We start from the raw sequence: 23,259 nt of genomic DNA on the forward strand, positions 1-23,259 counted from the left end.
ATCTCACTTATCTGGTCGACTCGGCCCGGGCCCCCAGGCTAGAGCAATGTCAGCCCCCCCCCTTGTGGGGCCCATTATGATGGTACTATAATGTTTCATGGTTAAGTTAATAATAATAAAATTGAGGTTCGACTGTGTGTTATACCATTGCCAACTCAAGTAGAAAGCCGATACATTCACAACGACTGGTCCTACTTTTTCTGCCCCTCCCATTTTACCTGTCATTGCTTGTCATTTTTCTACAGAGTGCTCATACTGACGCGTCTGTCGTTTTCACACAGGGAATGGTTTGATTTGAATAGATGAGTTCCATGATAAATAATACACTAGCATTAACATACCTCCTACAAATGTAATGCATAGATCAACGCCACATATTTTTTGGAAATTGATATTACACCGGTTTTTGTGTGAAGGACTAGTCTGACTTTGACAGCTGATGAATAACAGGAATGTATATTATTTATTAATATATTTGATTTGAGAATTTTTTATAATTCAATTTGAAACGAGAAAGGGCAAATCAATATGTCAAGCAATCTGGGATCTGATTTTGACAGCTGAACAGTGGACCACTCGTTGCTTGTGTAAAAAGATATGCTCTGGCTTTATTAATCTAAAGATGGCGCTGGTTATACGCAAGAAACACGGCTTCATTTTGTCGAACAATACCCACTCTTTTAATATTATTACTTTGAGATGGTGCCTGCCGATACCGATATTTTAAAATGTGCTGTCGAGTACAGAGAGGTTGGTCCAGAGCTTTAATTTTATTAAAAGTGGATTGTCAAATAACAAGTGAAATATTGTCGTATTTATTGAATTTTAGTTGCCGCCTTCCATTAAAATCAACGTTGGTATACTCTTATACGATAACAACTAGGCATATTAGTTTTCAAAGCAAAATAAAATGGTTTTAAACATAATATAGGTAATATTAATAATATAATAATTGATTTATGATGTAGAAAAGATAAGAAAATAGCATTAATATAATAATAATTAAAAAATGGATGATTAGGCATTGTTTAATTTTCTCTCCGGAGCCACGTCGAGATGACAAGACCCAGCAAGATGGCCGCCGAGATAGAGTTGTGAATCACTGCATCTGTAAATAAAGACAAGACAATCATTAATTAAATTATAAAGGGTTATCAAACTAGTAAGCGAATGGGTTGTATAACAATGGGTTTATATAGGTAAATCATTCTACAGTGGCACCATAGGTGATTTGCGCGTGTATTGAATTGCTTGCGACAATGCCTGTTTCAATGCTAGCAAACAATACCACTACAACTGCAAGCCGCATTTGCTGTACCCATGGTGCCACTGTAAAACCATTTACCTATACCTTGGGACGGTTTTACATTGGGACACATTGGTAAGCATAATTATAGATATTAATACTATCGACCGAAGGTACTTGATGGAATTTGAATTCTAATGGATTTAAGTTTTGTACAATTTTTGAGACCCGGGTTTCGCCTTTCGGCATCTTCAGGCGCCGTGTAAACACACTGACAACGAGCACTATTAACTCTAATCAAATCAAATTTATTTTACATATAATGAACATAACAAATTATAAATTTAAGCGTTCACAACATGACATAAAATAAGTGTTAATAATTTTTAAAAATAAAAATAAGAAAAGAAATAAAATAAAATAAAATAACCAAATAAAAGTAGATGGAAGCACACAGAGTGAACTTTGATAGATCCTATCTTAAAAACTACGTCAACCTAAATTCACCCTCACCTAAGTGGAATATATCAATATCCGAAGCGATTTCATTAAACATGGTTATTGCCCTCCCAATGGGCATTACTAATGGCAGGTTAGTTCTGCACCGTGGGAGAACAAACAACGGATGCCCTCGATTCCTAAGGTAATTATCAGAGACACACAAGCCAACACCACCAAGAATGGCAGAGTTCACATTTAGCTCTAGCTTATAATAAATCAATACTATAAAGTAGGTAAAAACTCCATTACCTATCTATCAAGTCAAAGATCACAAAAAATACAACAAACAAATTATGAATAGTTGAAGTGTCAGTAAAAAACCTAATTTATTAGTGAAAAACCTTTTCCCCTACTATTGATTTTTTAAAACGTAATTGCAGCCATTTTTTTCTGGTATCCACCAAAATTGACATCTGTTTTCAGTAATGTTTGGAAAATCATCACGGAATGATATACAGTTGTACATTTTGTTGATTGGGCTTTAGGGCAATGAGTCAAAAGTGGTAAATGTTTGCGAAGTTAAGAATCCAATCGTGTCAAAAATGTAAACGTACTGCTGAAGATATCGATGTTGCGAATCAAAATATGGATGAAAATTAATAAAAATCGTTCTCGAGAACCTGGACTTTCTTATGGCACTACATGCAATATTCGTCATAACGATTTGCATTTGATGGCGTAAAAAACAGTTAGTAAACGTGCCGAATAGTTTTTCATGGGGAAAAAAGGTTTTTAAGAATTCTATTAAAATAGATACCATTCACAGAACATTGCACATATATATGGTTTTATAATTTTTTTTCAATTACGCCATACATTTTGGTCCACCAATTTTTAAACTGTCTGCCAAATATACAACTATTAGCTGTACCAAGTTTTTGTTTCTTATTTGGTGCATCTATTTTTGTGGTTAGAAATGAAATAATTGTATTTATCAGGTTCGTTCTTTAGGTAGAAATTGACATCTTACTGAGATCAGATGAGGCATTCTCTAACTACAGTGGCCTCAAGCATTGTAAATCGATCAAAATCAGAGGTTTGGGGTGCGTTTCCCCCGCCGCCTGATGATGTGAGTGCGATAATATTACCTGTGACGCATAAAGCCTAAGGACATGCACTTATGTATTTATATTAAACGTAATGCTTTTTCTTATTTAGTATTGAGTATTTGCCTGTTTTTTATACAGTGCGATTGGTCATTTATTATTATTATAGGTACTATTTTTTCTCTTCAAACGCGTGCCGTAGGTTTACTACCACTGACCTAGATGATTGCCATCTTGGCGCCGGTAAAGATTCATGAAACGCGCGATAAATAAATTAATATACGTGGATACGCTACAAACTAGTAGAATTATGGAGTAGGCGTAGGGTAAATGCTACTGTAACAGTGTCCTCGACCATAACGATAGGTAGGGGGGCCCGATTCAGTATGTGAAGGCCATGAGTTATAATATTCTAAGATGCGTGCGCAGTAGATGAGCAAAAGTTTTGTTACCACTGCAATAGTTGTCCCGTTCGATGTATCCATCATCCTCGTTGCAGAGGCACATCTTGTTCATGACCTGCTGCTGCTTGCCGGCTGTCTTGGTGGCGTTGGGCATCAGGCAGACCATCCCCTCCATGCAGTCAGTGTTGCCGGCGCAAGAGTGCTTCAGACCTGAAGACGAGAGTAAACCAACGTTAAAATGTGTCAAAATACTTGTGTGAACTGGAACAATGCAATGAATTAAATGAATATTATTTGCTATCGTAACATGTCAATTGTATGCGTAAAACACAGTGACATCCCTTCTAAAACTGCCGCCCAACCTTTCATTTTAGTCTCAGATTTCATGACAACTAGCAGTGGTGAAGGGTGGAGGTATGCTGTTAAGATCCAACATAAATAATGCACACTAAACTTGAGGAGCAAACATTCAAAAAGTGATTTGTCACACATTTTGAAAAATGCCGTTTATTGTCAATTCTGATAATCCATATTTAAATCTATGAAAGGAAACCAGAATCAGTGTTCAAAGAACCTTTTATCCTATAAAAAAATATAATGCCTTGATTTTCATTCAAATAGTGTTTTGCCCACAAGTTTCATGCAAATCGTGTTTTGTCCAAATTTCAAATCAAAAAATGAACCACTTCCGCGAATTTTGGATTATACAAAATACCAGGTTTAAAATTCTTTCCTTAAACAGTTTTATAATAAAAAAAACGATTTTGAGTACAATATGTTTTTCTTGATTATCTCAGCTCAACATCTGTGTGACAAATCACGTTTTGAATGTTTGCTCCTCACTTTGTCAGTCATATTTATTTGTTTTCATTGATCTAAGAATACAATTTGCAGATGATGCAGGTTAGTTTTTAAAATACAATGAAACCCTGCGTAAACCAAACCATAATAAATTAAGTATGCTATGGGCAATCCGACAAAATAGTGCATACTTTTTCAGTCATACTTATTCATTTTCATTGAATTAAAAATACATATTTAATATTATTACAGTGGTGTTGGTTAGTTTTTATTTAAATTCATTAAGCCCTGCCTAAGCCAAGCCATAATCGATATAAAAAGATTTTTATAAGTATGTATAAAATATCTAAAATTATGTATGGTTTGGTTTAATGGGATTTTTAGATATTTAATTGATAAATGAATATTTTTTTACTATTATCTACTATGGCTTGGATTAGGCTGGGCTTAATTGAATTTTAAAAACTAACAAACACTATCTACACCAATGAAAACAAATGTGTTTTCCTGACATAGGTTAGTGTGTAATATTTATGTCGAATCTTAACAGTCTACCTCCAGCCGTCGCCACTGGTACCTAGTTAGAGAAAGGACAGACTCTTCTGGCACTGCGACCACGACGAAATCACTTTAGAACGGTGTTAGTGTCATTTTAAAGAAACCAACACCTAAACGAGTCACCAGCATCGCCAGAATAATCTCACACCATTATATTTACATACAGTATAACCCCTATTTTACGTTTTTTAAGGGACTGGAAAAAAATAACCTAATTGGAGGGAAAATGTAAAAGGGGGGTATTGAAAAAAAGAACATTAAAATTTTATGTTTCTAAAAAAATAACGTTTTATTAAAAAACAACATTCAATTAAAATTTTTATTGAAATGATCATGTACATAATATGTATATTAGTTTGTTGCATTTTTGTTTTTTTGTTATGTAATTCTCTTTCTACTATATAAACATTTAAAAGTGTCATCTTGGATATCAGCAAAGTTTGTAAAGTAGGTTTTTAAACCCTCGGTGAACCTCATTGCTTCTTCTTTTGTTGGAATATCAACCTCGCCTTCATCAGACAGTTCTTCAGAAGCGCGCGTAACTCGCATATTTTGAATATTTCCGACGAAAATCGCGGGAAATAAAAACGTAAATGCGGGTATTAAATGTACTGAAATACATCGGGACCGAAAAAATTACACGCAATTGCCGGGAAAACGTGAATACCGGGCACGTAAAAACGAGGTTATACTGTATTTAATTATTAATTTTAGGATATATATTTAATAATTTAAGAAAACAAAACATTGTGGACTTAACAAATATTATATTTATACAGAAAAATAAAATTTCGAATACAAAATACATAGCACGTCATCGAAAATGTCGACGTCTTTGGGGAGCGCATCTTGCACCCCTCGATAATGGTGCCTGATAGGCTTGACAAGAGGAAACGGTTCCGATCCAGAGTAAATCATGGCTGCGACCACGTAGGTAATTGATAGGCGCATATAAATTCAAATTCATTAGGACACCAGGATTGGAAACCACCCTTCGTGATAACAGGCAAAAGTGTTTCAAGAGCAGAATAGACATACGAAATTCAAGAGAGTGAAAAATGTTATTTTTTTTTACATAGGCACACATCATAATAATATACTGAGGATTGCATTTCCACGAAAAACTCTCAAACAACCGTGTTTTAAAGCTATGTGAAGGTCTGAAGCTTTGACTGGTTTGGAGGCCCGACAAAACGCCATTGAGTATTGTAATAAAAAACAGAGTAAGTTGTCAGGATTTTTTTGCATCCTGCATCATGGAAACCAACAAATGCTATCAAAAGATGTAAAATTCGCATTTGTTCCCTCATTTGCCACCCTTTGTAATATACCGTCCCCGAGCAACGCATGGTCTGCATACCCCCACGGGACGTGATCTTGCACGATGGTGTGACCATTTATACCAAAATACACTTTGTTGAAGCCATGGCGTTTTTAAACGTAGTCCATCGTCTCAGGGTCTGATTTTCAATTGAAAGGGATCTGGGCTAAAACATATTGGGGGGGGGGGGAGAATTTGTGATGTGTGTTTAACTCACCTAGCAGGTGGACCCCAGGCTAGAGGCCTGTCACCCCCCCTGCGAAGGGCCAAGGCTACAGCCCCTTTAGCCCTGTGGTAACTAAGTTAAAGAGAGATCCAGAAACTTAGAGTAGCAGAACGTGGTATGGAAAGGTGCATGCTGAGCATAACGCGAAAGGACAAAAAGAGGAATGAGTCGATAAGGAAGCAGAGAAGGGTTTGAGATATGATAGAGTTCATTAAAACATTAAATAGAGATGGGCTGGACACATATCTCGAAGAAGGGACAATCGTTGGACAAATTTAGTCATCAAAAACGTCCGCAAGGTAGACCTAGAGGCCGCTGGATCGATGAAATGATAAAGTTCTGTGGAAGTACGTGGCAACGCAACGCACAGGATCGAGAGAAGTGGAATCAGCTTGAAGAGGCCTTCATCAGGCTGATGATGATGATTTATAATAGTAAAAAAAAAAACAATAAAAATTAACAATAGTATTCAAATAAAAAAACTGAGATCTTCATTAGAGAATAATTAAATTGAAATTTGGAAGTTAAACCATTTAAAATAATAAAAATTAATATATTCAAAGTTTCTTTGTGCTATTTTCGTTCTGGCAACTACATACCGTGTCCAATTTCCATATTTTTCTATTACACATATATTTTTTATATGTGATTGTTTATTATTATTTTAGAATATATTCACGGGTCAATAGTCTAGTGTTTGATGTTACTTAGTAAGGTTACATTTTTATATTTTCAGATTACAACTCAGGCCAATATATCCGATTATTAATTCAGCGGCGAAGGGTGGAGGTAGGCTGCATAGAACCGACATAAAAACTGCAATTATTGAATTAATACTACAAATTTCAGATAGTGCTGATTATTTTACCACATTTTTATTAGCTCGTGTTCTTGTTTGTCCAGTACACATTTTTTTTGTTTGTCCAATAGAAATCTTGTTTTAACTAACTTCCCGACTAGATAGACATTTGAAACTTTTAGAATATATCAGAACACGATGACAAGCAAAGTGGACAGAAAATAAAAAACATTCAAAGACTGATGACGGGCCATTAAATTTAACACAATTAAGCCAACGTCGACTCAAAGTTAGCACAATTTTTGCAACATCAGGAAATTTTGTGTCTCAAAAGCGTACGTGATTGTCAAACGTAGCGATTGGCAGTCTGTGTTTTTTTAAATTCCATTTTAATACTCGTAAGTAATGTTTTGAATTATTTTTGTTTTCCTACTTCTATTTTGTTTGTCTTCTTACATAAATAAAAAAACACATTTTTTTGGAATTTGTCTGTTTTTACACTGATTTTGGGATTTTTACATGTTTTTTTTTTTAAATTCCCCGATATCTCGAGAATTCTCGAGAATTCTTTTCTGGAAATTTCGAATCTCGAGAATTCAAAATTTCATCATTTCGGGAAATCCCGAATCTCGAGATTGAGAATATATTCTTGGGAAATACCCAACTCTAACCACGCATTATAGACGTACAATAGTGTGTGTAATACACCAATATTAAATGAGCGTCAATGCATAAACCAAGAGCGTGTTTAAATTTATCTCATATTCTTCCTTACTCGAGATCGGTTGCCTGCTTCTCCTTACCCGTTAGGTATTTCAGTTCCCATTATTTCTGAGTTCGGTGATTTCGACACAAACCCAAGGTTCTTTGCTAGCAAACTGTTTATGTGTTTCATTTACACATAACTTTAACATCTATATATACCATCGGTTTATATCATTCATCCCAAAATTAAATATGTAACAAAATCGTCTAAATTCGTTCGTTTAAGGGTCGTTTGGCCTACTCACCCCCTACACAATTTGGTCGTGTTAAATTAATTGTTTTTACACGTTCCACTATTACTCAAAGTCCCCCTTTCGATCGTTCCGAGGAAATGGATGAAAATAATTAATTGTTTTCACGCGCTATTTAAAAAAATAACAAACACGTTTTTTATAGGTATATATAATTACAGGTGTGAGTATGGAGTGTGTCTAAATCAACATTTAATAAATAAAACACACCTACCGGGTTCTTTATTGAACGCAGATTTAAAAATAAAGATTTTTGAACTTCTAATATTTGAGTATTATCAAAAGTAGAACTGTCGCAAATATATCGAAATTAAACTGAGAATGCCAAATTATTCTTCTGGCCATAATGTACGACTTTGATCGACAAGTTTGACACGGTCGACAGTTTCATATACCTTGGTTCTCTTGTAACTCGACATAATGATATTACAGAAGAAATCAACAAGAGAATCATGTCTGCGAATAAATGCTACTTTGGCCTGTTAAGACATTTTAAGTCCCGCATACTATCTCGCCGAATTAAAAGCACTGTTTACAAGACACTTGTAAAGCCAGTGCTCACCTACGCATCGGAAACCTGGACATTAACTCTGCGAAATGAACGAGCCCTGAACATCTTTGAAAGAAAAATTCTCCGCCGTATATATGGACCGATCAGGGACGGCATCAATTGGAGGAGAATATACGAAGATTGCAGCGCAGTTCAATCAATTAAGATTGGGAGACTGCGATGGTTAGGTCATGTGCACCATATGAATGACAGTGAACCGGCAAAGAGAGTGATGTCCAGCAATCCAATAGGACGTAGAAGAAGAGTGAGGCCAAAGATTCGCTGGTTGGATGGAGCTGCTAGTGACTGCCATATTCTGGGGGTACCAAATTGGAAAGCGGCCACACTGGATAGGGACAGGTGGAGGGAGCTGTTGGAGGAGGCCAGGACCCACACCGGGTTGTCGCGCCCCTGATGTTGATAATGTACGACTAGCAATATAATATTCGAATCAAAATCATATCTGTGTGGTATAAAATTGTGATGGAAAATAGGGCTTGGTATCAGAATTAGAACTGTTCAATATTTTGGAAACAAATAAAAGTAGAACCGTTGAATTTGAATTGAATTTCTAATTACTATATGTAAAATCATAATTCGTGCTATTATAACACTAAAAAACCCAACAAATCGTTTTTCGTCGTTCCTCGAAATGATGAATAATGCACAGATCTACTTTTGATACTATACGACTCATTTATAATTTATATTTCTTGGTTACTCCAGTGACGTCGCTAAAACAGATTTAGCATGGGTACCCTTTTAATTTTTAGCCTCAGTTCAAATAAATTATCTACTATTATCTACTATGGCTTGGATTCAGTGACGTCCCGTGGGGGTAGGCAGATTGAGCTGGGGGCGGCAGTTACTCGAAGGGCGGCGAATCGAGAAGAATCATTTGGCATATAGAAATAGCTACCGAAACTTGGTAATAACGAAAATATCTTTCCATTAAAAAATTCAGCTCACTGGTTGGAAAATAAATGTATTAATTCACATAAAAGTAACAGGACTGTATTTTTTTGTCGAGTTCGCGATATCTAGTTTACTTCCGTTGCCAGTGTGACCAGAAATGACACATGCACGGATAATATAAAATACTGTATAAAACAGTGGGGCGGCATTTTGTCTAGGGACGTCACTGCTTGGATTAGGCAGGATTTAATTGAATTTAAAAAAACTAAAAAACACTATCTACACATTATAGTGTTTACAGGAAGCCCGCAGCAAATAAATTTTGAAAACAGCCGATATTACTGGATTATTTGTTAGAATAGGTTAGGTTTTCATTCTTGAATTTATAAATTTTGCCAAAATCATCTATGAAAATTGAATTAATGTTGATTTATTGAATCTAATAAAATTGGAGAAAGTATAGTATACACTATCCAGTGGTGGCCAAACCGTGGCGCATTAGATGATTACAGGTGGCGCATTGCACCTTTGCGCCTAGGTATTTATTCTTTTGAATTAGGCGCTATAACTGAATTCATCTTCATATATCCAGCATCTGAGTGCTGATTAAAAGCATAACAAGGTCGCGAATAACTGATTCAAATTTGAAGAATTATCTGCTGCTCTCAGTAACAAATTTAACACCAAACATTGAAAGACTAGCAAAATCCAAACGCTCAAAAGCTCTCAGTGCTCCATCCCACTCAGAGCTCTCTCTCTCTCATCACATCCAACAATCAGAGTTGCTTCACCAAACGAGACTCTCCGGCAGCTGTAGCAACATCAGCGGGGTCCACAACAGCGATCACCCTCTCGTCCAAGAGATCATTTCTGAATATTGTAAATTGGTGCTCCAATAAACGTGTGTTTTTTGAATTGGCATAAATTAATAATTAATTTAATTGCCTGATTGAGTTATTCCTTTTTCTCCTTTAGCGAAGCAGATCCGATCCCTATTTTCCAACCTCAACCGTGAACGTAAGAAGGTAGAAAAGGTGCTTGAGTTGGTTGGCGCATCTGAACTCGTCTGTGAAGAAAATTACCTCATGGTATGCAACAGTTTGGTCACCCTTACACTATACGGTCATCTCTTTCCGATAGAAAGCTCACGGCGAACTGTGCCACGGTGAAATGTTTTACATACAATTTACATCTAACTGTATATTTTACCTTTAAATTTGGCTACGCATCTTCCATTGACGGGGCCAGAGTTGTCTCCACACAGGCATCTAAGTTTGTGGTCGTTGGTATCCTTCACACAGCTGGTGCCCTCTATGCCCGCGCAATCAGGCTCGCGAGCGCATTCCCGGCCTGGAGACGAGAAACGAAAATATATTAGTTACAATAATTTGACTATAATTAAAAAATTATATATTTGAAAAGAAAACAAACCTTATAGTATTTATTACGTCTTCCCAGTAAGCAAATGTTTCAATGTTCAACGATGTCATAATTTTACATAACAATTTTAGCAACAGAAGGTTTCAATCATGGAGGCATAGGTGACAACACCACGATGATACAGTCACGATGAGGGAACGGCCAAAAAGAAGAGAAATAAAATCTTACAAGGTGAGCGAAATAAAGATGTAGTTTGTGGCGTAGGGTGTTCAACCAATGTGTGCTACCCGTGCTCACGTATGGCTGCGAGACGTGGACCCTCAACACGAGAGATGACCAAAGGCTAAGAGTCGCACAGCGAAGTATGGACAGGCGTATGTTGGGCATCACGCGAAAGGACCGTAAGAAAAACGAATGGGTTAAGAATCAGACAGGAGTACGTGATGTAATAGACGTTGCCAAACAGCTAAAATGAAGATGGGTGGGGCACATTGCTCGCCGAAAGGACACGAAAATGCGAATGTCCAAGGGGCACGAAACAGCCATAGGGTCGCCCTAAAAGCCGCTGGATATCAGTGTCCTCAGAGCTGCTGGGTGGATTAAATCGTCGAGGGTAACAAAGCTGTTCTCGTAACTAGAGATAGTGACCATCAGTGAGGAACAATGACTATGGAGTATCCCTGCCGCTTGTAATTCTTCTTGCACCTTCCCAAAGTCTTGCCATAATGCTTTACACCACGTTCTGTGGATGATAATCAGTGGCCTTCTAGGATGCCGGTACCTAGTGAATTGTATAAAAACTGGACCAGGTTGAGATTATTTTGATGCATGTCTAGTATGTGTACAAGATAGGTCTTCTATGTGAAAGATAGTACGGGGAGGGGTCCACTTCGTAAAAATATATATTATTATATATTTCTTAAGGTAGCGAGGTAAATAAAATCTAGAAGTTGCCACTGACTTCCATATTATTTACCCACCCACCATTTATAGCTTCTCAGCGCTTTTCCGGACGCATTCCCCATATCCAGAAACTCCGCACGTTGAGTATAGAGATAAAGACATGGCTTGTAGCTATAACCATGGGTACTCACCAACGAGTTATTGTAACCTGTCGCATTCAGCGTGGTAATGGTCATAATAATTAGGATCGTTTGTGTCCGTTTGTGTCATCCATGCAGTGTTGTCTTTTAGATAATATGCCGCATCAGAATATTAAAGGGAACATTGTATACAACAATTATTCATGAGTGTCACAGGCAATCCACTGACACATGCCCTGAGTGTCATAAAACGCTGAGAAAACAGCCAATTCAGCGTGGCCTAACGGTCATAATAATTAGGATCGCTAATGTCTGTTTGTGTCGTCCACGTAGTCTTGTTTTTTTAAACATTTCGCATCAGAGAATTAACATTGAATGCAATAATTCACAGTGTCACGTGTATTCCACTGACACATGCCCTGAGTGTCATAAAACGACAAAAGGAGAGGAGTCAATCCGCTGAGAAAACAGCCAAATCACCCGGGTCACGACCCTCATTCATGACCTTCTGTCTGACAAAGAAGAAGTAATATTCTATCCACCTAAATATTTTGTATTCTTTTGTTCCTTGGGGCGGTCCAGACACGCCCCTCCCCTATTTATGTGTGCGCATGCCTATATCGTGACAAAATGCTGCATTGTCCACTATATTACAAACCATTATTCCTAAGTTAAGTTACCATAAAGCAGCACCGCCAGAACGCAAACGTCGAACATGTCGTAGATATTTAGAAATCCCAGACATTCCTATATGCATAGTGCATAGTGGCAAAAAGTACACAAATTGTTTTTCAATTTGTGTACGAGTCAGAGTATGGACTTAATAGGTTGAACAAGTGGCTGACATCCGTTTCTCGTAAAACAAAATCTGTTCACTCCGTGGAGGCCCATATGATCATATTAAGATCGGACATGGTCAGAAAAAAATAGGATGCAAATTTAATAATAAAAAAACATCTGGAACAGTGGAGTACTGCTTCGTGTAAAACCCCATTGCTCCACTGCTCCGTGCTCCTGCTCCGAGCTCCGCTCCAACGCTCTGATTAAAACTACTAACTAGTAGTAGATGAAACTGATTAAAATTCCTCGTCTACTTTCTGTATAAAATCGTAACGTATATTTGAAACGCCTAGTTTCAAAAGCCCTAAAACGGTTTTTGAAAATTTTAGATATGTATTTAGATGGATATTTTTGTTACCTATATGATAGCCAAAGATTTAACTTTAAAAAACGCCTAAAACCATCAATACGTATGATCAAAAATTAGGGTAAATTTCAAAACCCGCTAATATGGTTGGGTGTGCTTTTCAAATACCCCTAAAATGGAAAGCCATAATACTCTTTAGAATTTAACGAATTAAAAAATAAATACATAAAGTTCACAGATTTAATAGATATGATTTTTTCTCAGTTTTCTCAAAACTACCTAAAATTTTTTTTCTCATTTTTCTCAGAACTACCTAAAATCGTTTTAGGGGCTTTTGAAACTAGGCGCTTCATTTATTTTATTCGACAGTGCGGCGCTCAATTATCCTGGCGCCCAGTTGTCCGATTCCCTGCCGTTTCTCGAAGAAACAAGCTAACGACGTCACAGTTTATAAGTACAATAATTAAAATTAATAATCATCATTGCATGCGAGACATTTTTAAACCATAGCGTGCCAAAACACTTAACATGGAATGAAACTTCCAAGGCAATCCTAGGGTATCAACTAACTACTTGTCGAGGTAAGTCAATCTACCTACTTGTTGGCACTTTGCAAAAATCAATATTTTCATACACACATCAACAAGAGAGACCTTCTGAAATTTACCTCAGTGCTAAATACATTTCTCGTATATTTAACCTTATACTAAAATGAATTCATTTACATACTCGTAGATGGGCATTTTCGCCAAAGTTTGTACATTGCGTTTTTGGCATGTCCCATGACTTTGATTGATTTTTTCATAGTTATTATATTATAAAATGTTGGAAAGTTATGTACTTTTAACATGCAAATTTATTAATTTACTCTATTCAATCAGTTAAATACAACTATCTGACCTGTATATATTTTTAATTGATTATTTAGATCGAAAGGTAGTGCGTTTTTACCATGTCCCACCCATAAATTCAAATAAACAAAGTCTGATTTCGTCATTAATTTTGAGTGTGTAAAATTAAATTCGTAGTGTTTTCAACAGCTTACATTATATATTTTTGGAAAATATATAGTTTTTTTGTAAATTTGTACCAATATTGAAAAAAAATCACGTTTAAAGTGTGTCCCAGGATATTTGAAAAAGTGGAACTCCACATTCCGTTACCACGATTTTAGCATGAAGGCGAAAAATTTTCACTATAAATATGTTTTTTTTAATGTAGCAACATTTTTGTATAACACTGATCGCCATGTACACTTTAAATTGTTGGTGTGTGTCGGTATCGCTATCGGAACAGGTTGCTTTCTGGGTTGGTCATTTAAGAAGTTCCACTACTGTTACCACGATTTATAAGGTAAGAAAACACATATTTCTATTTCACATACTACACATATGGAGCTTATCTTTCATACTACAGATATAATAAAACATATCGCAGGTTTAACAATAAAACTAAGCTAAATTTTGGCTTCAAACACTTCTGAAACAGAATCCGTTACTTCCACTCCGAAACTATATTGGTGGTAACGTATATGTGGAATGTAAAAGTAACGAAATGGCATGCATAAAGTTGGGTTTACAGTGTGTGTTTAGTTCTTCATAGATTATAAAAAAAATTATTTTGTCTGTTCGTATGAAAAACAAAAATATTTTCATTAAAAAATATAAAAAATAACCTGACTATAATATAATAATATAATAAAGATTAAAAAAGTATGTGATATGTCTGAATACGCAAAAATAGCGCACATAAAAGTATGGAGATAAAAAAAAACAACAGAAGGAAAAGAAAAAACACCAGACTGAAATAATTGCGAGACAGGCACTGGCTCTGTCATACTCTTTCTGTTATACGCCACCAAAATTTTAAAACTTCTCCATACATTTTAGGCATAGAAATTTATAAAAATGTATGAAAAAGTATTTTTTTGTCACGTTTAACAGAAATGTGTACTCGATTAGATTTAATACCTAGAACTGTAGGTATTCACGAAATGTCAGAAAAGTACGTCTTGATTACAATCAACCTGTATAGCTACATTTTATGTTGATGAATACAATTAAATTTCAAGACAACATAAAGTCGAACTTGGTTATTACGAGGAAGATGGGACCGACTGAATTTGCTTGTTATAAGCGTTACTCGTTATATCAGAGAATAGGTATTTTTAAATGAGCATGTCACATTACACAAAAAGCCGAAAATAAAAAATTTGGAAACCATCGTAAAAATCCCCGAAACGAGCATGGCATTCATAAACTACAAAAGAAGTTGTTTATTGTAATTAACGCTGGTAGGTACCTACGGACTTCACAAACCTTGGATTTTTCAACCATATGCGTGGATACTTTTTTATTATTGTCGGTGAAACACCAATAAGGTAGGTACTTAGACACTTTACTAGTGTCATAAACGTAATCCGACCCCGGCGGCATCCTGTCCAATCGGATTTTATTGCTTAGGGTCGAAATGTTTTAAAACGGTCGACACATTAACAGTATTTTAGCTCGGTATATCCGATAAGTTGCTCGTTATAACAGTGAAAGAATTAAATGTATGGCGAAAATCATAAACCAATTGTCAACAAATGTTTCGTTATTACATCCGAGATCTCGCTATGTCAGAGATCGTAATAACCGAGTTTGACTATAATTATTTTCGTAAAAGTTATATACTCCGTGCCGCGCTAGGAACTCGCGTCTGAATCCCTTGCTGATTTTTTTTTTCATATATTGTTAATTTGCTTAAAAATATTTTTTATCTGAGTTACAAATAATATAAATGCCAAATAAAGTTATGGTAATGTATAGTGTGTCAAAATTATTACCTACCTTATTTTACAAGTATTGTGAAATTTATTATAAAATATGTCTATTTTAGTGATTAAGTTTGATTTGTTTTGTTATTTTGACGCACGTTGAATATTTATCTGTCTATCAAAAAATTCAAATAAATTTCATAAAACAAAAATTTGTTTTTATGGTAACATGTAACTTAAGCTTTACAAATTACACTCCGTTACCATTTCGTTCCATTCCGAAAATGTCCCCAAAAAAGTTGAACGTTAACTATTTTTCATTTGATTATTAAATAACGAAACTTATTTATTTTTCCAATAAAATTTAGTAAAAGTGATTATTGTCTTTAAAAAAATAGCAGAACGAACATTGATTGGTTTTTTCAAATACTAAAGGAAAAATGCTCTGCCATTATAGACATAGGGTAACGGAGGGGAACGAAATGTGCCCAAGAATTAAAATTCAATAATATTTTTTGACTATTTGTAGTTTTATTTTGAAGTGTATGGTTTTTTTAATCTAATAGAGCTCTTTTAAGTGATAAAAAGTGTTTCATTCATGTTTTAAAAGCTAAGTTTCGTAGTCACGGAACGGAAACTTATTATGCCCAATTTCATAATAAAAATGATATAAATATTGTATTAATCAATATTTTGCTGAAAAATTGCTATCACCAATTCAGCAATAGAACAAGGAATCTGCTAGCTATATAAAAATGGTTAATTTGAGTGAAAAAATAATATTACCCAAATTTCAAACATGTACAAACTTTGGCGAAAATGCCCAGATACGACAGGCTTTTCTCGTCCGTTTTTTTTCTGGTGCTATAATCCGACGGAACCTTGGCTACCTAAAGCAAACTTCTTTATACTCAGGCGCACACAAGAGGGGAGGTTCGGGACCATTGAAGTTAAAGTCCCTCCACCAAACCCGCCCCGTACCACCCTCGGTCTTAATCGAGAGTATCACGGGACCCGTCAATTGGTGATGTGAAGCATCTAAGAATTGGCCTGGGAGTGTCCTGGGAGAAGATGCCCAAGACTTAGATTGCTACGCTCAAAGTGAGCTCTGACTGAGTTTACTCTAATGCAAAGTGCCAGGGAGAGAAAAATCACATGGAAATTACTAAAAAGAAAATGAACCTACTTGAGGTTCGGGACCGTGGACCAGTAGCGAAGGGTGGAGATGGCTGTTAGCATGGCCCCCACATCCTAAAGCGGGCCCCCAGGCTAGGGTTTTTGGCGGCCCCCCTACCTATCGCTAAGGGTAAAGGCAGTGTGACGCGCTGCAGTAGCGTTTTCCAAATGGTGTACGTGGTACAATTAAGGTGTATTTTTAGCGATTTTCTGTATTTTTAATATGTTCATTCATTAAAATACAGTTAAAAATTGCATCCTACAACCAAATATTTTTTAATTATTAATATCAATGTAGTAAAATAGCGCCGCGGGCGACTTTTTTTACTATAAGAGCAAATTTATTAAACAGCAGGCATTAATTAGCAGGCTAGAGCCCTGTCAGCCCCCCCTTGTATGGGTCATGGCTGTTAGTCACACGTATTTGTTTTATTGAACTAAGATTACAATTTACAGACTTGGGTATCTGCCCCTGAGACATTTACATGCGTAAAAACTGCTGATGCTTCACATTCAAACGTAGATCGTCGTGATAAGCTCGATTAAGACAGAGTATGGTGCGAGGCGGAATCGTTTTCCAGGGTCTATGTTTGTGTTGTCCATTCTTGCTGCATCTCATGATGCTCATCGGAGCCTGTCAAGTTTAACGAATGTGGATGCATTCTTCTTTTGGGTTGTACCGAATACGCCATTCTCCTCCTTCTCATGTGTAATATATCGAGTGAACACTCATCGGCCTTGTCTAGAGTTTAACACTCCAACCCTTAGGTCAGTATTGGTAGTATCCAGTATCTTGTAATTCTGAATTTATCTAATTTGAAGGGAGAGGATGCGAGACTTATTATGATGTATATTTGCAGTTCCCAATTAGTATCAGATGCTTTCGAAGTCTTTCTGTAATTCATCAAGCAACCAAAGTCTTGTTCTTGTACCGTTTTCCATTTGGTCCACTATATGTGAGACGCTTCGTCTATCCAAATGAGACCATCCATACGTATTACGTGGTCAACTCATCGCAGACGTTGGGTTTTGATAACTCATAACCAGACTAGGGTGCGGAGAAACGAATCAATCTCAAGAATAAACATTAAGAAGGCCAAGATCTTAAGAGTGTCGTGGATGAATGGACATTCAGGAAACATTTCGGTGGGTAATGTTGATTTAAGTACTTGGGAACCAACATATCCCAAATGAACGAGATGAGCCTAGAATTCGCTAGCAGTTTGAAGAGTGGAAATGCATCGTTCTTTGTACTGAAGAGACTATTCAGGTCCAACGATTCCACAGTTAACAACGTTTCAAATATAAAGTGGCGCATAGGATAACCAGATTGACTTCAAACCATTGGACTTCTCAGTTCTTAACCAGACTGTCGTTTTCCCTCCAAACTCTGTCAGCTTGGACTAATAGAATCTCCGACTTGCTCATGTGTCGATCACATCATCTGGGAGTGTCCCTACCCTCAGTTGGACCGGTCGCATCTTAGTACCTACAAGGGAAAATATCTCAGCTTTCAAAAAAGTTTTCGTCATTTTATGGCGAACGAGAAGGTATTTCTCATCGAGAATTGACCGTAATCAAAAGAAGAATCACGACAACTAAGGTCTTGGGAAGTTGCTCCTGGGAAAGCGTTAGTTACGCCACGGTCTTTCGTCAAGGAAAAGCAAGGTACAGAACGTGACAGGTGTGAAACCTGCAACCTAACGGAGAAACAACGGAATACTATCCAAGTATTCAAAAACACACTCTTAAAATGATTTTTATAAATCATAAGTAAACTGTATTAAACTCTGTCGCTAGATGTCTCCAGTAATCTACAATGGTACATATTTGACTTCGCCTTGAGAGATAAATAATTTGAATATTATAATAATTTGTAAAAATGTACATAGTAGATACCTATAATAAAAAAATATATGACATGACATAGAGGTTTATTCATTTGTATGGCATGACAGTGATGTGCCGATGTGCCAATGTGCCACAAAACACCGATAAAACACACGAAAATGCAACAATTATTAATAGTATAGTAATTAACATGCAATACACACAAAAACACACTTACATAGTTACTCATGGCAAGAAAATGTGAACACATTAATAATAATAGTAAAATCAAGGAGATTGATGAAAACCATATTACAATATATATATATATATTATATACAATATATATATATTATGTAGCATAATAGAATATAATATTATATATGAAAGTGATGTTGAACAAAAGGGTTACTATAAAAAACACCCGCTAATTATTTTGCAGTAGAGATTCATTATTTTTGTAGTTATTCCAAAAATGTAGGTAATCGCTCGAATCTATCAAAAACTGTTTAAAACCATTCAAAGGAACTTTTGCAAATGCAAGGTATTTTTTTTTTGGAAAATAAATCTAATTTCGACACTTCTGCATCGTGTACCTACTTATGTACACATTTCGTGATTGTTTATCTGAATAATAAATAATTTATTTTATTCAACGAATTATTCACAAGATTTGAGAATGTAATATTCTACATATTATTGAACATACCTATATAATTTTTAAAACAACTCATGCATGCACCCACTAGAAAAAGTCTTTTTTAGAGAAAATACAACACCTGACGGGACTTGAAGACGTAACCGCTGGATTCTCGCCAGTTTTATACATGTTTATTATATTTATATTTTATATTATATTTTAATGTAAGAACTACTAGTTAAAATCGTCGTAATCAAGTAGGATGCCCGTAGCTTAATTGGAAAAACACACTGGCGAGAATCCAGCGGTTACATGTTCAAGTCCCGTAGGGTTTTCTAGTAGGTATATGCATGAGTTGTTTTCAAATTATGTATGTTTATTTAAAAATGCATTCATTCATAACAATTAATAAATAATTCATGTTTCAACATTTAATTTGACAATATTTACCTAATTAGTATTAATTTGAATTTAATATTGTATCGAAATGTCTGTGGTTTTCGACAGATGCGAGCGACATTCAGTGGCTGTTTCAAGTACGCGGAGGTGCTGACGGGTTTGGAGGCCCCTTTCGAAAATGTTGCCTATGCAATTAACTTACTTACAATGGCCAAGATATTTTTTTCTTTGATTTATTTTGCTATAAGTACTCAGATTGTGGAAAATATGCATCATTTTTAAAATTTTCATGCTTTTATATGAAACCGCCACTAGTCAAATTTGCTAGTAATGAATCTGCAATGCGAAATAACTTGCAAAGCATTAGTCTTGTAGTACTCCTTTCAGAGGTTCACTTTCATTATATTTCTATCTATATAATTAAGGATTTCTTCAACGTATTTATCCTTTTTTTCCGCTTTACAATATATTCATATAATACAATAACTCCACCTTTATATACCACGAGTTCCCAACCTTTTTATAGTCACGGCCCCCACCCCAGGGTCAAAAAGGCCACGTAGGCTTTATGCATAATATACCGATAATCTTTGTATGAATACGATCCCATGAAATCCTTGTTATTATTTAATTAAATATTTATTATGAAAACATTTTCTATATTTACATATTTACGCTCACGATGGCCGAGCAGTTACGCATCAGCGTCGTGGGTCCCGGGTTGAAATCCCGAATCATGTAAATGTTTTTTTTCGTTTTTCAATGTTTGTTTTTACCCAAAGTATGGATGTAATAGGTTGAGCAAGTGGCTAGCATCAATTTCTAATAAAAACAAAAATCTACTTACTGTTCAACAAGAACTTATTGGCTACGTGTTAAAACTGTGAACTAACAAGCTCCTCTCATTTAGTCGATGACAGCGCCTTTGACTTGTGCCTAAATCTTCTTGTTGGATAGTAGAATTGAAAATGGTAAAAACGTGAAATATTTACATATTGTGAATTCGCATCTATGGCATTTTCTTCACTCTGTTTAATCCACAACACTAGGTGATATGTAATACCGACATGTAGTGACATTTTAATTTAAAAAAATATATTTCTAATTTGTAGTATTCCGTATGTTTTGATAATGTCATCACTTAAGACGAACAACTTATTAAGTATACTATACCTGTTTTATATCGTACATAGTACGCGGACCAAAATTATAGTACAAATATTATAATTATAGTACATTTGGCAACACTGTCCTCATTTGAAAATGGATGTGCGATTAGCTGGAGATTAGATGGAGGGGATTGTAAGTTCACAATTTTAACACGCGAACAAGAAGTTCTTCTTCGACAGTAGACTATGGTAGTTTGCAACCTTTTAGACCCTCTAATACCTCACAGCTCATAGATTGAGAACCCGTGTTATACGAAGAAAGATTCGTCTGAAAAATCACTCTTCTAGTAGAGTGTATATTATAAATAAAAGAAAATGAGTCCCTTACCTGGTGGTGGCGTTGGCTTTGCTGGTGGTGCAGCCGTAATTGGAGTCTTCCCGAAGGTGGTGAGGGCATCCGAGGAGTCGTGAGATAGGCAAGCGAGAAGCCAAATGGCCGCAGCCCATGACACCTTCGACATTTCGTGACCCCACAGCCTCAAGCCGGTTTATCACAGCTTTTTATAGGTTAGGTTAGGTGACAATTTAAAACCGTTGTCTTTGGTTTATGGTCTTACAATGTCTTGTAAATGATTTGGTATTTTTAATCGGGCTAATAAAAATATTTCCTTGTTGTTTAAGGCAAGATCTGACAGTAGTTTTAAGACACTGATATATTATATTAATATTATAAATATTATATCCTGGGTAACACAATCAAATTCTAAAGTAAAATATTATAATGCTAGGGAGATATAGTGATGAAATTACGTACTATTCACGAAATACAACCCCTTCAAAGTGTTTTAATTAAAATTACCGCTAATATATTCGATATACCAAAGCTTACGTGAACAAAAAGTGAAAAATTCGTTGTAAAGCGCCGGCTAGACGCTCGTGCTTTACCACAAGCTTACCTGCGCAAACCAGTTTGTATCGGGAAGCCCGTGTGTATGGATGGGAAAACTGTATAATATATTTGAAGTCAATATACCACGCAGGCAAGTCGTTACCGTCTTGCCCGCGTTTTAGAGATTGTTTGACCGCCATCTTAGTATTTCATGGGCTTTCAATTATTTTAACTTCAAATAAGTATTCAGCATTATTAATTCTTTATTTATATTCAACGAAGAATTTCGTGGGTCCCAGATTCAAATCCTGGGTCTGGCAAATACACAATATTATTACCTATATTGTTTTTCAATGCGTGCTTGGAGTCAGAGTATGGAGATAATAGGTTGAGCAAGTGGCTGACATCCATTTCTAATAAGAACAAAAATCTGTTAATACAAGGCTCTAGTCAATGGTGGCCCATAATAATAATATGATCTTATTAGGTCGGACATGGTAAAAAAAAAATGTCTACATTGAAAATCAATCAAATTAAGTTATAAATATTATAGAAAAATGCTATTTGGACACCATCTTGGTATTCTATAGACTTCCAGTCACAAAATAGCAATTAGTATAACTTTTAATACCATAAAATACATGCTGAAACTTAAAATGAATCAAATCAGCTGGTAATTATTATAGAAAATTAAAATTTTGACCACAAAATTGGTGTTTTATTGGCTTCCATTTGCCTAATGTAAAATTTAGCTTTAAATTAGTATTCAGTACCATTAAATACATCAAATCTGGTAGATTAGTTATAATAATATGTCACTGGTTATTAAAATAAATATATGCACGTTAATTCTTAATTTACAAGAATACATACCTACTTATTTAATTTAAACACTTTTAAAAGCAAGTTTTCATAATGTAATATGTTATTAATTTCATTGTACGTACGTTCCTCAATAACGTCACTATATGTCCCTAATAGCAAAATATTTAATATTGTAAGTTAATTAAAATATTAAAAAAAAACAAATTTTGTATGGGGATTAAAAAATCACAGATTTAAAATGTTTCCAAGCTAATAAAAATATATTTATGTGTTAAGTCGATATGCATATACAATTACGATATGCCGATTGTAAATACGTCATCGATATAGATGAGGACCTATATATTATTATGATACGCAATATTCTGAACTTATGAAAAATACAAGATATTGTGTACGATGTGGTAATAGTGAAAATTGAAACATATATTGTATAAGTAACATCAAACATATATTGAAAAAACATCAAACAGGCAGTGATAACACACGAACAGTGAAGTCTACCTGGTGAGTTAAACAGATAAATTAAAAAACAATGTTCACATAAATTCACTCTCACGTAAACGGAATAAATCAAACAATCGAGGTTACCGATGATGTGTCATAACTAAATTATGCTATAATTGCGCCAGCCAGTAGCGAAGGGTGGAGGTATGCTGTTAAAGTCTGCCATACATAGT

General features: G+C 35.4%; 1 protein-coding gene across 1 annotated transcript; it reads right to left on the reverse strand.

Moving 5' to 3' along the window:
* Window positions 1-917: 917 nt before the first annotated feature.
* On the reverse strand, window positions 918-21,516 carry sosie (oogenesis-related protein sosie). Its single transcript, XM_085941731.1, has 4 exons — window positions 21,254-21,516; window positions 10,593-10,733; window positions 3,246-3,407; window positions 918-1,108 (listed from the first exon to the last, which is right to left on the reverse strand). The coding sequence occupies exons 1-4, from the start codon at window positions 21,384-21,386 to the stop codon at window positions 1,029-1,031; spliced, it is 516 nt and encodes a 171-aa protein (XP_085797857.1). The 5' UTR covers window positions 21,387-21,516; the 3' UTR covers window positions 918-1,028.
* Window positions 21,517-23,259: the final 1,743 nt, after the last annotated feature.

Source organism: Rhyacophila brunnea, unplaced genomic scaffold (genome assembly GCF_057557595.1).
Source record: "Rhyacophila brunnea isolate RB1 unplaced genomic scaffold, BYU_Rbru_1.0 scaffold_13, whole genome shotgun sequence".
Taxonomy (NCBI): domain Eukaryota; kingdom Metazoa; phylum Arthropoda; class Insecta; order Trichoptera; family Rhyacophilidae; genus Rhyacophila; species Rhyacophila brunnea.

What these genes read in the sequence shown, in the direction of transcription:
- sosie (XM_085941731.1), bottom strand. Translation starts at nt 21,386, where the DNA reads ATGTCGAAGGTGTCATGGGCTGCGGCCATTTGGCTTCTCGCTTGCCTA. An exon ending in ATGCGTAGCCAAATTTAAAG is followed by an intron (nt 3,408 to 10,592) that starts GTAAAATATACA and finishes TCTCGTCTTCAG; the next exon opens with GTCTGAAGCACTCTTGCGCC. An exon ending in ACGGGACAACTATTGCAGTG is followed by an intron (nt 1,109 to 3,245) that starts GTAACAAAACTT and finishes CTTTATTTACAG; the next exon opens with ATGCAGTGATTCACAACTCT.